Source organism: Tinamus guttatus, unplaced genomic scaffold (assembly GCF_059628265.1).
Source record: "Tinamus guttatus ecotype Peru unplaced genomic scaffold, ASM5962826v1 Tinamus_guttatus_pri_ptg000188l, whole genome shotgun sequence".
Classification (NCBI taxonomy): domain Eukaryota; kingdom Metazoa; phylum Chordata; class Aves; order Tinamiformes; family Tinamidae; genus Tinamus; species Tinamus guttatus.
Genome location: NW_028288722.1, coordinates 953,443 through 970,140, shown reverse-complemented (window position 1 = coordinate 970,140; position 16,698 = coordinate 953,443). Strand labels below are relative to the sequence as shown.

Sequence of the window (16,698 nt, the reverse complement as noted above, 5' to 3'; positions counted from 1 at the left end):
GGGTGCCAAGTCGGTGCTTAGCTTGGCCTTGGCTTGCTCGGCATCCACCGTTTTCCTGGGAGATCCGCGAGCTCTCCAAGGCCAGGGATGGATGCTCTGTGCTTGCTGTGGGCCGGAGCGCCTGTCCCTGTCACACGGAGCACGAGAGGCCTGGTTGCAGCCAGCGAGGCTGCAATGTGTTTCCTTACAAATGGGGTTTTGCAAACAAAATAAATGTCACTGCTTTGGCTGAGCTGATTTTCACCGCAGCCCTGTGGGATGTGGTTATTTAGTCTGTGCCCAAAACAGTTGCTCAGACACTGCTGTACAGGGGGATGGAGCCAAGAAAGGGAGGGAGAGGAATGAAATGGCGTTAATGGAAAGGCCTCCTGGTGCTCTGCAGCTTGTGTGGATGCACCTGGGATGTCTCGAGTTGTCCACCTTGCTAGGGCAGGACAGAGATCGGATCTAAACCTCCCCGAGAAAGGGGGTAAATACCCAGCACACCTGTCCTTGGCCCGGTGGCTGCTTTCTGAGTGTGTCAGATGCTGGAGGCGGCTGCCCCGAGGGCTGGATGTTTTTCCCATGACACTCACAGTGTCCAGGCGAGCCCAGCGCCTCCCTCGGGTTTGGCAGGCTCTGGACGGGGGCCAAACCGCCCCTTAACCCTCTGGGCCCAGTGCACCTGCACTGGCTGCGAGGGGTTTCCTCGGTCCTGGTGTTGTCTGGTGGCGGTAGCGTCCCCAAGGACCCACCAGCACCTCCAGAGCTGGCCCAGGACCGCGTCCCGGTGCCGCCGGAGCTCTGGGTGCTGCCGCGTGTTGCTGCTGTCCTGTGCCCCCCGGGCCCTGCCTTTCCCAGCGCGATGCTGGAGCTTTTGTTCCTGCCCGCCAGCCCGGCCGGGCCGGATTGCTGCGGGTTGCTAGGGGATGGCCCCGCACACGTATTCTTCCCCGCTGAATGGGGCTTTTCTCTTCCTGAGAAGTTGCAAGGAGTTGCTCTTCGCTCCTTCCCTTCCCCCTCTTCCTCTTTTGTCTCCTTCTCCCGAGGGAAGCGGGACAGGGCCGGTGCTGGGCCCCACTGTGCAGGGCGAACGTGGTGGCCAGAAGAGCAGCCTGGTGCACGGGCTCGTGCTCCGGGACCCGTGGTTTCCCCCGCTCTTCTGTATGGCCGAAGCTTCCGGGATCTTGGGGAAGGAAACCTCCCTGGGAGCCCCTTCCCGTCCGGGCTGCCCTCTCAGGACGGAGTGGACGCAGCAGCGGGTTTGGTGCCTTTTAGTTCTTGGTGCTAAATGAAGAGGCTTTGTAGAGAAAGTTCCGCAGCCTCCCTGGCACAGTTCAGAGCCACGGACGGAGGACAGTTAGAAACGGCCTCCTTGGCAAGAGCTGGGGTGCAGATTTTGGGCGAATCCCCTGCCCGTGTCGACCCTCAGTGGAAACGGCGCGCTGAGGACAGTGACCGGGCCGTGGTCCCTGGCCACCCCAAACACCCGCAGCCGGGTCCCTGGGACCAAGGAGCCGGCCTGGCAACCTTGTCCCGGTGCCACCAGGTGGCAGCTCTCTTCCAGGCACTGGCGCTGGCTCCGTCCGTCCAGCTCTGGCACTGGCTGTGCCAGCGGCTCCCTGACAGCTCCAGGTGCATGGCCAAGGGCTGGAGGCTGGTGCTGGGCTCTCATCCCTGCACTGTTTGTAGCAGCAGGATGCGTTTAGGAGCTGGGAACTCCTTGGGGTGCAGGGGGCTTGCACAGAAGAGGTTTGGTCCTTGTGAGAGCCACCCTTGCTGTCCCCAAGAGCTGCTCCAGGGCTGGGGGCACAGGACACTGTGGCGCGGGTTGCTACAGCAAAGCAAGGATGGCAACAACCAGGTGGAGCAGCACAGTGCCAAGGGACAGCCCCATCCCGTGCCACCCTGCACGGCGCCAGGGCAGCACGGGTGAAGGGACATGCGGCAGGATCGGTCCTGGCACCCCAAGAGATGGCCCAGAGACACAGCAGCTCCGTGGAGACAAGGTCTCCCCAGTGCTATATGGACCATCAGCGTCTTTCTGCACAGCCAGCCAGGAGCTCCAGGAACCTGCTGGGTTTAAGCCAGGATGTTGAACCTCTGATCCGGGGATCCTCTCATCTCTACATGAGCATCTGCAGAGGCTGCTGCTCTCTGCTTCAGTGAGATCTCTACCTTTTTGGGGAAGGTACTGATGAGAACCCCTTATCTATTACTGCAGCTCTGCCCCATTCTTCCCTGGTGTCCCCAGGAATTATTTACCCTTAAAAATTCCCTGCTGGGCTGGGAGACAGAAATCCACCGTTCACCCAGGAGGTCTTGCAGGGCCCAAGGTCTTGGCAGGGCTCCGACTCTTCTGTTTGGTTTCTGCTTCTTCCTTCTCCACGGCGGGATTGCTGCCCTGCCTCTGGCGGAGGCAGCACCGTGTCCAGCTGTGTGTGCTCAGGCACGTAGCTCCTCGGAGAAGGAAGGAGCCCAGGGCTAGCTGGGCTCAGGAGCAGGGATGTAGTGCCCTGGGGGCTGCTCCTGACCCATCTTGTTACCAGCGTCCCTGCAGGCCCCTTGGGGACATGTCCTGGGACCCTGGGCACCTCTTAGTGGTGGCAAAACCCGAGCGCAGAGCCCGGGTGCCGTGGGGCGCTGGGAGGGGGTTGCTGCACGTGCCACGCGCCCGGCTCCAAGCACAGCACGTGCCACCCTGGGGGCGGCAGATCCAGCTTGTCACTGCGGTTCCTCTTTCCCAGGCAGGAAACCAAGGCGCAGAGCAGGAAGGTGACCAAGACGGGGCTGGGATCGCCACCAGGCACCCCCGCACTCGTGCTCTCCGGAGCCGTGGCTGCTGGTTCCAGCTCCAGAGGCGAGAGAGGTTGGGACCGGCCCTTCACACGCAGAGGCGCTGGGGGAATGTCCCCTCCTGCGTCCACGGTGTGGCTCTAGGCTCCTTTCTCACTGTGGCAGCAGAGCAATCCAGGCAGAGCAGAGACACTATTGAGAACAGGAGGGAGAAGGTGATAAGGGATGAGAACAGGAGGGAGAAGGTCCCTGCAAGCAAACAGCTCCCCAGGGTGCAGTGGTGTCTGGGGCCTCCTTTCCCTCTCCCAGGCACGCAGTGCAACTCTGGGTGCTGCTGTTCTGGAGCGTGCAGGATGCCTGAACCCCATCCTGGGACACTACTCGGCTGTGCCCTGCGCCTGGATGGGCTGGAGGCAGGAGCTGATTCCTCTGGGACTGGGCGAGTTCGGCAGTACCTCAGATTCCAGCTTTGGAGCCTGGGGACACTCACACAGAGGGAGTGAGCCCCTCGTGGGGACATCAGGGCTGTGCCTGGGGTGGGAGGAAACAGGAGAGAAAACATCAAAGCAGCCTGAGGGTAACAGTCACCTGCTCCGTTCCTGGGCTGCTCGTGGCCAGTGCTGGTGCCGCCCAAGCCCTTCACGCGCTGGACGTGGTGCTGAGGGGCTGCCCCCGGCCCGGGCGGCTCAGCCTGGTGGGACAGCAGGGACCAAGCGCTGCAGGGCTGCAGCCCCAGGGCTGCGCTGCGAGTCCTGGAGCAGCGGGCCGAGTCCTGGGAATGTCCCACGGCTCCGTCGCGGGGACGGGCTGCAGCACAGCCCCAGCCGCGGTGCTCGGGACGGGGACATGGCCACGGCGCGCTGGCCGAGCCGCGTTCCCTGCTGCTCTCCCAGGTCCCGTCGGGAAGGGGCTGCGCGTCCCCCTCCCGGGACATCTGCTAATGAGTTTTTCATCATGCAACGGCCTTGCCTCCATATGGTCCCGCGTTCCCCCCGCCTGGAGCAACACGCTGTAAGTGCAGACTCTGGTTTCTCCAGCAAGCTTCCTCTGAGCAGGTTTTTGGCAATTCCTTCAATGCACCTCTGACTTCTGCTGGCCAACCTGGGCTATATAAATCCTCAGGGAGATCTTCGGAAAGGGATTTCTCCCAGCAGGACAGTTCATCGTGGTGAAGCCCATGAGACTTCACCCATCCATGGCTGAGAGCCAAGTGGTGTGAAATGTTCTTCTTTTCTTCTCACTGTCTCTAGCACTGTGGACATCTCGCATTTTTTTTCCAAGAAGGAATTAGGGGAATAAAAAGTCCAGGCTAAAAATGATGCTTGTTGGTTTTCATTATAATTCGTGTGTTCTTTTTTTCCTAATCTTTATTTGGCAACTATTGTTTTAGAAGTTTTTCACACTTACTTAACTCCCTAAATAAGTACCGCTTAATTTTGAGGCATGGGCCAAAATGCATCCTAGCATAAAATAAGTAAAGCAGATGCAGAACTGTGTGTCTCAGTTTTGCTTGTAAAACATGAGTAAAAAAACACTTACATGGTGGAAACACAGAGATGGGAAGGACGTCAAGAAACCGGCTCCTCCATCCCTCTGGGCAAATGGACCAAGGCTGCCTCTCACCAGCGTTTGCGTCATCGGGCCATGAAAGTGTCACCAAAGGTGACACTTTGGACGTTCTCTGGGGCTAATAGTCCCTTTCACAGGAACAGGGCCCTCCTCCTCCTCCCTGCCCGACCTTCGCCAGCAGCCCCTGCCCCCGGTGCTGCTGGAGATTGAATGTCCCCACGTCTGTCTGTCCCCTGGGGGTTGAATCGCAGCCCTGAGAGCCCGCAGGAACTTCCAGTTCTTCTTGTTTATTGGTCTGATACTAATTCTGAAAGCGAAATGAGGGACTTTTGGCTAAGAGGGGCTTTTGGGGAAAAAGATGTTGCAAAATGGACACCAAATTTGCTTTTTTTCTCTCCCATTTTTCTTTCTTTCTTTAAACTGTCAGCATCATTGAAAACTGAGCTGAGCAGGTAGGGATTGAAGCCCTGGCAGGAGTGTTTGGATCCTGAGGGATGAGACATGTTGGGAAGGGAAGGCCAAGAAGTGCATCTGGGGTTACCCTGGGCCCCCCGTGTGCAGCCTCTTGTCTGGGGGGGCACAAACACCCCCTTGCTTCTTGCTGCGGATCTGGGGAAGGGGGTGTCCAGGGCCTGGGGATGGAGCCGGGGGCCGTTTGGAGCTGGGCTTTGGGGCTCCCTTTGCCCTGATGTAAAGTCCCTTTGGGTGCATGTTCCCTTCGGCTCCCCGGGTTGCTTTTCCGCTAGATTAGTTGCAACTAAATCACTCACGAAGCACCGTTTTGAGGCAAGAAACCAAAATGCTGCCACTTCGGAGTCGTCGGAAGGGGTCACGGGGGCTCCCCCCGCACCCTCAAAGCCGCTTTGCTCCATCCGGTGGCCCCGGCAGAGGCTGCGACCTGCTCGGCAGGGACCGGGCCATCGTCCCGGGCTCTCAGCCCCCCTTCCCGCCCGGCCCCGCCGCTCGGTGCCACCAAACCCCGCGGGTCCCCGCGTCGCCGCGCGGGGCCGGGGGAGCAGCGGGTGCTGCGGGCTGAGAACGTGCGGGTTTCAAAGAGAAAGTTCCGAAAAGCGGCGGGGGGGGACGGGGGGACCGCGGGCGACCCGAAAATAAAACAACAAAAAGTGCGTTTCCCCGCGGCGCCGAGTCAATGTTTAACACCCAGCGCGGCGCCAAAAAAAAAAAAAAAAAAAAAAAAAGCCGCTCAAAAGTGCTTTTTTTCTCTCCGCAAGCCTGAACCAGTCAGCCCGGTGCCTCCTCCCCCGGCGCTGCCCTCCCTCCCTCCCGCCGCTCCGCGGGAACATCCCGGGCGGCTCCGAGGTGCAGGCGGGAGCGGCGGGGACGCTCGGGAGCCGCGGAGGGACCTTCCGGTGCCACCATGGGGTCCCCTCGCCGGAGCCGCCCCTGCCTCCTGCTCCTGGCAGCTCTCACCTCCTCCCTGCTCCTCTACGGCCACTACTACGCCACGGTGGAGGCCCCCGCCGGGCAGAGGCTCCTGGCCAGGTAAGGGGGGACGTGGGGAGCAGGGGACAGTGGGGGAAGTGACACCGCACCCGGGCACGGGGAGGGCGGCTGGGGTCCCCTCGCTGGTGCCTTCCTGCGGGTTATCCCGGGCTCCTGCCCTGTTGGAGGGGTGCGATGGAAGCGGGTGCTGCCCCCCGAAAGTGTCCCCACACCCGGGGGCTGCCGGGCTGCCCCACAGCCCCAGCTGTGCCCTGGGGAGCACGAGCGGGACCAGGGGCTGCAGGGTCCTGGCACGGGCTCAGCCCGCACACCAAGAGCATCTCTGAGACAGGCAGGGCTGGCACTGACCCCCAGCACCCAGCGGGATTGACCCCCGCTTCCCACAGCAATGGCCGGGACACTCGGTAAGAGCAGCGTGTCCCTGCTGGGCTGGTTCTGGATTCAGGGGGGGCTGATTTACCCCAGGGGGGTGACACCCCCCCTTGCCCCAGTGCGGCAGCGCTGATTACAGCAGCAGCACGGCAGGGCCTGCTGGTCCCCAGCCCTCTCCGCTGACCTGGGGATTTTGCCCCCACAGTGCTTGCCAAACCTGAGGGGCTTCAGGGTGTCCCCGGCTCCAGCGCTTGGCATCTCCTCCTCTGCCTTCCCTGCGTCTTTCCCTGCCACTTCCCTGCGCCTCTTCCCGGGTGCAAGGGAGCCCGGGTTGCCTGCAGCACCATCCTTCTCTCCTGCAAGGGAGGCCGTGAGCACCCTGTCCCCACGCTGTGCTCCATGACCCCACACTGTGCTCCATGTCCCCACGCTGTGCCCCATGTCCCCATGTTGTGCCCCATGTCCCCACGTTGTGCCCTATGTCCCCACGTTGTGCCCCATGTCCCCATGCTGTGCCCTATGTCCCCACGCTGTGCCCCATGTCCCCACGCTGTGCCCCATGTCCCCACGCTGTGCCCCATGTCCCCACGTTGTGCTCCACACCCCTGCACTGCCACTGGAGCAGGTCCTGGCAGCTGGCACTGAGCCCGGCTCCCCGTGCGCCTGGCAGAGGGGCTGCAGGTCACTGCTGGGACTGGAGCAGGTCCTGCAGGGCCATGTGTGCTGGGACATGCTGGGGATACCTGGGATGCAGGGAATAGCTGCTGCCTTTGTCCACTTGGGAAGTCTCTGCCTGCTCCATCCCGGTGCAGAGACCCCCGGTCTCTCACCCAGGACAGCACTGAGGGCCATTCTGGCCACCCCAGCTGGGGCTGCAGCGGTCCCAGCAGCGTTGCCAGCTCTGTGTGATGCTCGGGGTAAAGCGGAGCTGGGGGATATCCAAACCACAGCTCCTACCTCCGCACCAGAACCACGGCTCTACCCGAGCCACGGGGATGCTGGTCCCTGCAGACCCGCGGCGGGAAAGGGGGACAGGAGGTCCCCATCCTGGAGCAGGGCGGCAGGGAGCTCGCCTGAGCACCGAGTCCTTTGGGACGCGTCTCCCCTAACTTTAATCCTAAGTTGTTCTTTCTCCCTTCCCGCACATGCAAATGCATCAACCTGTTGTTTCTGCTTGTGTGCCCCAAGCTGGTAATTAATTCGTATCTGCCTTGGCCACTGATAGGGGCTGTATCTGCAAGGGCAGCTTGGGTGTTCAGTGTTTCCCGCAGATAAAACCTGCTCCTGCTCCTGCTCCGGACACTTGTTCTCAGCAAGGGGCAGCTACGGCGGGTGCCGGGGCTGGGTCTCAGCTGGGAGGGCTGCACGGGGCAACCCGCGGGGCCAGGAAGGGCTCAGGAATGGGGGTACCCACTGATGCCCAGGCCAAAGCGGCCGCTTAACATCCCTGCACCGCCGGGCGCCGTGCAGCGGGTGCCGGGCGCCCTCGGGCCGAGCGAGCGGCCCTGTTTGCGCCGCTGAGCTTGCCGGGCCCGGGAGTGTTTGCCCAAGATAGAGCGCCGCAGTGCGCGCTCTCAAACACTGTTATCTTCAGGAAGCGGAGGGTGGCCGCGTGCTGGAGACGTCACATCTGCTAATTCCTCCCCGGAGCGGGGAACACGCCCAGGCTCGGCGCTTTCGTGTGCCGGCGCCGCTGCCCGCGGCCGCTCCTTCCCGCGGGGAGGCCGCTCATCTTCCGAGCGCGGCGGCCGCGGCGCTTGACGCTCCGCCGTGGCTGGCGCGGGGACGGCGCGGCCGCCCGCTGCGCTGCGGGGACACCGGCGGGGGCACCCGGTGCAACGGGGACATCGCGCCGGCGGCCGCGAGCCCCTGCCCAGGCGGCCGGGTGTTATCAGCCCGGCTGAAATCCTGCACCGGGCGCCTGCCAGAGCAAACTATGAGCAAGCGGCGGGCACCGAGCTGGGCCGCGGCACCCGTCGAACGGCAGCCCAACCTGCGCCCATCTCTGCACATGGAGCCAAGTGGGAAGCAGCTTTTTCCCACATTCCGGATGCCCTGGGCCCAGCTGCTTCCCGGTGCATGAGATCCTTAGGGAGAAGCGGGTGCATGAGATGTTTCTGGGCACTCGTGGAGCTGCTCTGGGCCGAGAAGCCTTTTCTGCAGGCTCAGCCCCTCTCTCAGCTTGTTTTCCTCTCGCCTCCCCTGTCACATCACAGTGATGCAGCTTCACATCGCACCAAATGAGCCTCACAGGGGGATCGGGAGGGAAAACAGCCCAGCGAGTAGTTTAGCTACCAGTGTCCAACTTTTAGCCGCGTTTTTCCACCAAAAGGCTCCTTGCAGCCAAGAGCGCCACGCGCCCGAGTCTCAGCCCGACGCAGCCTCGGGATAAAACCCACCCTGGGGCAGCAGGGAGGTGCTGAGGTGGAGGAGCCCAGCCGGGTCGATGGTACCAGGTGGAGGCTGAGCTGAAGAGGCTGCTTGGAAGGCAGCTCCCAAGGAGGCAGGAGCCGGGGTGAGAGCTCTGGGTGTGGGAGATGCTCGGGCTTGAGGTTCCCGCATGCCCAAACTGGCGCTCGGCGCTCGGAATTCACACGTTGTCGCGCTGCTTCGGATGGCCCCTTTGCAGGAGGTGGTCCTGGCTCTGGGGTAGGAGCAGGGAGGGTTATCCCGATCCCAGTTCTGCCGAATGGGGCACATTGCCTTGGAGCTAGGAGGCTCCCGGGATGGATCAAGTGACAAATGTGGCTTGGTGCTCGCTGGGGTTGACGTTGTTTGGTGCTGTGGCCGTGGGCAAAGCGCTGTTGTGGGGCTCCTACAACTCGCTATGGGGGGAGCTTCGCTCAGGCTGCTGTAAGTTGCTGTAACCAGAGGGAATGGGCTAAAAGAGCAGCTTGCAGGAGACCCCCAGTCCTGCAGGTCTGGGTTTATTTAGATGCCTTGCAGAAAGTCGCAGCTCTGGAATGTTTTTTTGCCTCGTGCACGAAAAAAAAAAAAAAAAAAAGACATAAAAATGGGAAGAGAGGGAAAGGAAATCCCCTCGCAGGGGCATATTGCAGCCCACGAGGATGCAGATCAGCAGTGCTACAGGCCCGTGAGGACGAGCAATGCGGGTGCCGTGGCTGGGGCTGCTGCGGGAGACGAGCACCGGTGCTCGGAGCATTGCCCCCTTCCCGGGACCCGCAGGGGAATTCCGGGCCGGCGGAGCCTGGCCGCTCTCCACCTGCCCTACCTGTGCCCGGCTCCTGGCTGCCCTCCCGTCACAACGCGGTCCTTGTCTCCCGCACAATGCGGCGTTTCAGCGCGAGCACCTGCGGATCCGCCGTGCTGGCCGCCGCTTCCAAGGGCTCCTCTGTGCGGGGATGAGTGAAGGGCAGCCTGGCCGCCCCGCGGTGGGAACTCCAACCTCCCTGCCCTCCCCGCAAGCCCCTCTCTGCGCTGGGATTGCTGCAGGAGCACCCACCACTGGGGAGGGAGGTCCGAAAAATCCCCAGGGTTGTCCAAGCCCCTGGTGCTCCCTTGGGCAATGAGGCTTTTCCAGCACTGAGTCATTCGGAGGTTCTGGTTCCATGTCCCCGCGTGCTGATGGGAAAATCCCAGAATGGTTGAGGATGGAGGGGACCTCAACAGACCATCTAGTCCAACCCCCTGCTCCAGCAGGGACACCCAGAGCATGGCGCACAGGTCGGCATCCAGGCGGGTTGGAAGATCACCAGAGAAGGAGCCTCCACAGCCTCTCTGGGCAGCCTGTGCCAGGGCTTCGAGCGATGGGAAGTCACTAGTGGGAGCCATCAGACATGTCCCAGGCAGCCCCGGGATGCAGGACAGCCTCATCCCTGCAGGACTCCGTGTGTCTCCATCTCTCGGGTGGCTGTGCCCTGTGTCCATCTTGGACTCATCATCTTGTGCTCCTGGATGACAGGACAGATTTCATGAAGCTTGCAGATGCTTGAAGCTCTCTGGGACAAACCCTATAGTTATTCTTTTCCCATTCCACTATTAAACAAAATATTCCCTAGCTTTCCAGTGTGATGGAAGCTTAGGCTCCTCACCTGGTCTCGGCGGCAGCGTCACCAGTCTGGTCACAGCCTGGGGCCTGGGTTTCCAACACTTCCTTGTGCTGTGCACCTGGAAGAATCCCCAGAAGCTCTTGGTTTCCAACTGCTTTCCCCCAAAAAAGGCAACTAAATGTGGCCTCGTGGACTTCCCAGGTTGTTCCAGCCATGCCTCCCTATTTGGGTTAGGGAATAGCATGAGAATTTCTCAATGTCTGTGGCACCGGCCCTCTGGCTCTCGTTGGGCTTCCCCCGGGCTGGCAGCAGCTTTGCAGCAATCAGGGTCTGTGCGGTGGCTGGTGGCCCCTGGAAGCGGGAATCCCTAGGAAGGGTCTGGAGCCACCGCGGGCGCTTCCAGCCCTTGCAAGCTGAGGGATCTGCACACGTGCGGCTCCACTTCGGTGTCACCGCCAGGGCTCAGTCCCTGCCACCCTCTCGTTCCAGCCTGCTGCAGCCGGAGCCACTGCTCCTGGCTCCTGCGGAGGCACCGAGCCGGGCACGGAGCCGCACCTGGATCCAGGAAGGCGGCCTGGAGAGGTAAGTGCGGGACAAGGTGCCGCACGGGTCCCCGCAGGAGCAGGGGGTCCAACCTGCCCCGTTCCTGCGGGACAGCTTTGACCTCCATTGTATGTTTTTCCTCCCGCTTCTAGAGGGAAATCCTTGAAACCTGCCCCTGAGCTGCTGAGGCCCAAGCGCACCAAAGCCCAGGTAATAATTAGCAAAATGCTCTTCGTATCCGGCCTTCTCCTCGCTGGGTTCGCTCGGTTCAAGGTCTCTGCCCGGGTGGCTGCCAGGCCGGCCCCGGCGCTCGCCTGCACCGCGCGGCAGAGCTGGGACCGACCCTGCCGGCTCCTGCGGTGCTTTCCATGGCGGATTTCGCTAGGATAACGAGTTGGCTGAGCCTCGCTGCTTTGCCTCACTCCAAGGAAAATACGAGTGAGCCAGTGCAAAGCAAAGGAAAACCTTGGTCCTAGGGGTGGCAAGGAAATGCTGGAGTCCTTAACCATGTCTGGAGGTCCCTTACATGAAAAGGACCCCGGAGCTGGTGCTAACTCTTTTCCTTGTGCAAATGCCTTGTGCTCTCCAAATGTTTTATAACCCCTGAGCCTCCTGGCACTGCTAGGGGGCACCAAGGGCGTTTTGCACCTGGGGAAACTGAGGCACGAGGGAGTGACCCAGCAGCCAGCGGGATGGATGAGGAACGTTTCCATGTCTCCTGGTCCTCTCTTCCTTCCAGCCCAGCACTTGTCCCCGTTCCGTGGCAGCCCGAGCGAAGGCGGATCCCAAGTTTGGGGAGCTCTTCCGCTTTGACACCCCTGTGCTGATGTGGGACCAGCACTTCAGCGCGGGGACCTGGGAGCGGCTGAAGGCGCGACACGTCCCCTACGGCTGGCAAGGCTTGTCCCCTGCAGGTACAGGACCTGGGGGCCACAGCGCAGGGTGGCAGCCCCACGAGGATGGGGGAACCCAGAGGAAGGGACCAAAACTACAGGGTGGAGAAACCCTGGAGAGAAAAGCGGGGCCCTTGCTCTGCTCCCGCTCGCCTGCCAGGGAGCAGCACGGAGAGGGTGACCCTGCAGGCGCCGCTCACTGCGTCTTGTGACATTTCCCCCGCATAAAAGGCTCAGTGTCCGCGCGACTATGAACTGGGGCCCCAAGGACCTGGGACAACCCGCTCCATTGTCACGGACGGAGATTGTTTCCCTTCCTACCCCAGACCTACTCCGTGCTGCTCCAGTGCCTGCCGGCTTCAATCCTTGGATTGTGAGGGCTGGAGGGAAGCGCGGGGCAGCGGTGGGAGGAAGCCGGGGGCAGCAGCGGCTGTAAGGAGACATTGTTAGGACGGGAAAAGGCTGAAACACCCGCAGGACTGGCCAGGAGCGCTCCAGATGCCTAGTCTGGAGCTTGCTTGGAAAGGGGGACTATGAGGGGCAAGCCCAGGATACAGGAGGGTCTGTCAAGTGACTGTTGAGAGAGGATCCAGCCTTTCTGAGGGCTGCAAAGCACTTTGGAGCTGGTGTCTGTCCATCCTACCTCGCGGGTGCCCTCCCCTGCGCAAGGAGGAGCGGGACCTTCTTGTGTGCAGCCCGCAGATGTCCTCCCATGCCAGCCTACCTGCCTGTTGCCCGTGCAATGAGCTCGCTTGCCCCTCTCCCGTGCTGATCCCTTTTCCCCCGCTCGTGTCTCTGCTGATGGCTCCGTCCCGCTTCGTTCCAGCCGTCGGCAGCGCCCTCCGGCTCCTCAACACCTCCTCCAACAGGCGCCTCTTCGACAGAGCCGCCTTCCGCGGGGGCTGCGTGCGCTGCGCCGTGGTGGGCAACGGGGGCATCCTCAATGGCTCACGCCAGGGCCATGACATCGACGCTCACGACCTGGTGTTCAGGTAGGGCAGCTCTGGCGGCTGGTTGGGGCCTGCGGCCAGGCAGGATGGGTCTGGGAGCAACCCAAACCCCAAATTGACGATCTTCTCCCGGCCTCGGGGCAATGACTCATTGCTGGGGCCAAGTGTTGATTTAGTCCTTGCTGAACCTTCTCGTCATTCCTGAGCCTGTCATCTCGCGACGGCATAACCAGGATGAGCTCCCGTCATCCAGGAGCATCCTGCCCACGGGGGCAGTGCGGGCACAGCCTGGACACCTGGGATCCTCCCACAGGCTCAACGGCGCCGTGATCAAAGGCTTCGAGGCAGATGTTGGCACCAAGACGTCCTTCTATGGCTTCACAGTGAACACCATGAAGAACTCCCTCATTGCCTACGAGGAGTATGGCTTCACCCAGGTACCCCAGGCCAAGGTGAGATGCCCCCACCTAGGTTTGTCAGGTTGTCCCAAGCTGTCCCCTGAGCCCAGGCTACAACCTGCTCCCAAAAACCTTATCCAAGTCTTGGGACACTTCAGCCCTACCAAAGCACCACGTGTCTGCTCCCGTGTCCCTGCTGCAGGACCTGAGATACATCTTCATCCCCTCGGACGTGCGCGACTATGTCATGCTGAAGTCGGCCATTGAGGGCAGCCCGGTCCCCGAGGGCTTGGACAAGGGTGACGAGTGAGTATCTCCCTGGTGTCTCTGCACCCATCTTTGGGCCTTGAGGCTGGTGTGGCTCCGGACTGCTGCTGTCCGTGCACCTTGGGGATCCATGGGGATCACCTGCAGGATGGGGTGCTCCTCCTAGCCCTGCTCCTTCGTTAGGGCACTGCAAGAGTGTGACTCAACTGCCGTCACCCAGGAAGCTGGGATGCGGAAAGGACTTGTCAACCTGGAAGCAAGTTCAGGGCAAAGCTGCTTCTCTGCCTCTTTTTCCCTCTCAGAGACTGTTGGTGTTTCCGAGACTTTGCAACACAAACCGAAGCTCAGAGCGGAGCATGTTGAGTCACATTCAGTACTCTCATGCTGCCTGGCTCCCTCAGCTGACACATTTGGTGGCCTTGAGGGGTAAATCCCAAGTGGCCTCAGGATTTCTGTGACATGAATTCTGTGTTTTTTTTTTTTTCCATCTGCCTGCTACAGGCCACAGAAGTATTTTGGACCAGAGGCATCTGCAAAGAAGTTCAAGCTGCTGCATCCAGATTTCCTGCATTACCTAACAACAAGGTAAAAGTGAGGCCTGCAGGCTCCTCTTGACTCGGCTCTGCCAGGGGCTGCTCCCCGCTCAGCCCCTTGTCACCCAAATCACTCGATTCCCAGCCCTTCTCTTTTCTATGTGATCGTGGTGCTGCTCCCCATCACCAGTCCAACCTAGCAACTGGAACTGCCTCTGCCCTGTTCTCTGTGGCAAAAGCCAAGAGATTCCCTCCGTGCCACTGCATTTCTGCATCGTCGCTGCTTCCTCCTAACCCTTGCCTTTGCTGCCCCCAAATTAGTTGGCCTAGTCTAACAGGGGCAAAGGTAGGGACCAACAGGATCATCTTTTTCTGTGTTTCATGAAAATATGTGCCTGGGTCAGGGTGACTGAGAGCAGTGGGGAGGTGCCCTTCTAGCACCCCGCAGAGGATGAGCTGAACCCTAGTAGCAGGCATTGGAGAATCCACGAGCCACGAACGCCATGAGAGGCTGCATTTCTGCGGCTGCTCCTACCTAATCAGACACCAGGGACTCCAAGCGCCTGATGCACCCTGGAAGGACAAGGGCTTTGAGGCTGTAGGGCTTGGGGACCTTGTGGTAGCTGGGGAGGGCTCGCTAACCTGCCGCCTTTGTGCCAGGTTCTTGAGGTCCGAAATCATGAACACCCAGTACAGCTACCTGTACATGCCCAGCACCGGGGCGCTCATGCTCCTCACTGCGCTCCACACCTGTGACCAGGTAAGAGGCCGTGGGGCTACCTGCCCCCGGCACCTGGTGGGGGGTGGCCCATCTGCCCTGGGGCAGAGCTTGGTGAGGGTTACCCTGCCCTTCTGGGGCTTCTGATGGGGATGAGCAGGTCCTGGTGGAGCTCACTGGGTGCTGTCCTACATGTTTAGCACCCCCAGTCTCTACTGCCATCCCCTGCCCATCTGTTTGATCACCCTCCCCGCAGGTCAGTGCCTACGGGTTCATCACTGACAACTACGAGGAGTTCTCAGACCACTACTATGAGCCGGAGAAGAAACCGCTGCTGTTTTACGCCAACCATGACATGATGCTGGAGGCAGAGCTGTGGAAGCGCCTGCATCAAGCAGGGATCATGACGCTTTACCAGCGGTGAGGCAGGGCAGCAGCCGCGGGACTCTAGTAGTGCCACGACGTGGTTCTTCCCTTTCCTGACGACCCCCTTCTCCTTCCTGAGGCCCTCCAGGACACTAGGGTAGCTGCTGAGGAGCAGCTCTTCTACACTTACGCTACTGCCGCGTGTAGTGGTGGTGGTGAGCGGCCAGCCAGCGGGGTTAGGAAAATGCTGCAACGTTTCCTCGGGGCTCTGCAGGAACTCGTTTTGTGGCTTAGTGCAGCTGAAATGTGGCCCCAAGCAGCACCACAGCGTGTGGCCAGGACCTCCCGGGCCACAAGCACCTCTGGGAGGTGGCAGCAGCCCCTGGGAAGAACTGAGCTCGGCTGCCAGGAAGACAGTGGAAGAGGACACTGGAGACGCAGGGGTGTGACAGTCCCATTTTTTAATTTTTTGGGGCCTTTCCTGGAGATTTACTGCCTGTTTTCTACGAGTGTGGAGAACCCCCTGCTGGTCCTCTCCCTTTCTATCACACGCCAGGATCCATCAGTCCATGTGCTCCTCACCAGAGCCAGATCATGATGGGCACGAACCTTAAACTGTCCAACTAACCAGAACGGCGCTGTGTTGGGAGGACACCTCTCTTGGACTGCATGGAGCTGCCACAAACCTCTGGATTGTTGTGTGTGTCTTTCCAGAAGGATCTTTCTGCCTCCATCACCAGAAGACTGCAGAGGTTTTGCTGCCCTCTCCTGTGACAGTTATAAGAATGTAGCTCTGCAGCTCTCTTCCCTTTTTATATTTTGGTGTTGGTCAAGGCAATGAAGGGTCTTTAAAAAACAGAAAATATCCATGAGGTAAGCCTAGGTTTATTGCAAATGGAGCTTCAGAAAAAAGAGGATGAGCCTAGTACTCCCTCAGTTTTTGCACTGGGATCATGCAAGGCCCTCCACATGCTTTAAGAAGGCAGCTCTCCCTGTAGCAGATGGATTAGGGGAGCAACAGTTCACAGTGCAAGTCTAAGCTGTCATCAGTCTCCCAAAAAAAGGAAAAAAAAAGTTATCTTAGGGAAAAAGGTCTAGAAACCCTCAGGCATCTGCTGCCAGTGCTGCGTCGCGCGGAAGCCCAGGATGCTGCTTCAGCCGTGGGTGGCTGGGGGTGGCACCACACAGCCATTGGAAATGTTTTCCCACTTTGTATAGTTGCATAAATGTTGAACAACTGCTTTCTTTTATGCCGGCGTTGGTTGTTTTGGTGAATGGGGGGTCAACCTTTCTCCCCGTGGAAAGGCTGCAGTGCCCAGGAGCGTGGCAGCCCTGAGGGGGCAGCCGTAGGACGGGAGCAGGGCTAAACCCGCAGCCCGTCCCAGCCTCGTGCACCCAGCAGGCCTTTGTCACCGCTGACAAAGGAGCCTGTCCCAAGCCAGAGGACCCCTGTGACAACTCGCCCAGGCTGGTTTCAGCACCGTAGTTCTCATTCTGGATGCTAACTGCTGGCAGCTGGGGCAAAGCAGGTAACTGCTGAGATGGTAGCAGATAAGAGAGCCTGGCCATTAACCAAAAAAAGCCCTTCAAGCTTCACTCTTCCAGGCAGCAGGCTGAATTCAGCCACTTTTAAAGTGTGTCCAAAAGACCTTTGGGTGTTATACCTAAGTGGGAGACCATCTCGGGTGAGTCTCAAATTAACCTTTGTTCCCATCAGAGACATTTTACAGTGGCATCAAGCCTGCCAGTTAGGCCCTTTCTGGCACAGCAGCACCTCGGCAGCCATGGTGTCTTCCACAAGAATGAGCCTGGTTCTCACTTCACCTGACCATGACGGCAC

The 16,698-nt window shown here is 60.3% G+C and overlaps 1 protein-coding gene across 1 annotated transcript; it reads left to right on the top strand.

The window, feature by feature from the left end:
• Window positions 1-5,722: 5,722 nt before the first annotated feature.
• Window positions 5,723-14,925, top strand: ST6GALNAC2 (ST6 N-acetylgalactosaminide alpha-2,6-sialyltransferase 2). Its single transcript, XM_088523469.1, has 10 exons — window positions 5,723-5,847; window positions 10,680-10,772; window positions 10,886-10,943; window positions 11,473-11,647; window positions 12,453-12,618; window positions 12,890-13,028; window positions 13,177-13,280; window positions 13,743-13,826; window positions 14,435-14,534; window positions 14,749-14,925. Exons 1-10 carry the CDS (start codon window positions 5,723-5,725, stop codon window positions 14,914-14,916), a joined length of 1,212 nt encoding a protein of 403 aa, XP_088379595.1. The 3' UTR covers window positions 14,917-14,925.
• The last annotated feature ends 1,773 nt before the right edge of the window (window positions 14,926-16,698 follow it).

Coding starts and splice junctions, on each gene's coding strand:
- ST6GALNAC2 (XM_088523469.1), top strand. CDS start 5,723: ATGGGGTCCCCTCGCCGGAGCCGCCCCTGCCTCCTGCTCCTGGCAGCT. Junction 5,848..10,679: donor GGGCAGAGGCTCCTGGCCAG/GTAAGGGGGGAC, acceptor CTCTCGTTCCAG/CCTGCTGCAGCCGGAGCCAC. Junction 10,773..10,885: donor CAGGAAGGCGGCCTGGAGAG/GTAAGTGCGGGA, acceptor TCCCGCTTCTAG/AGGGAAATCCTTGAAACCTG.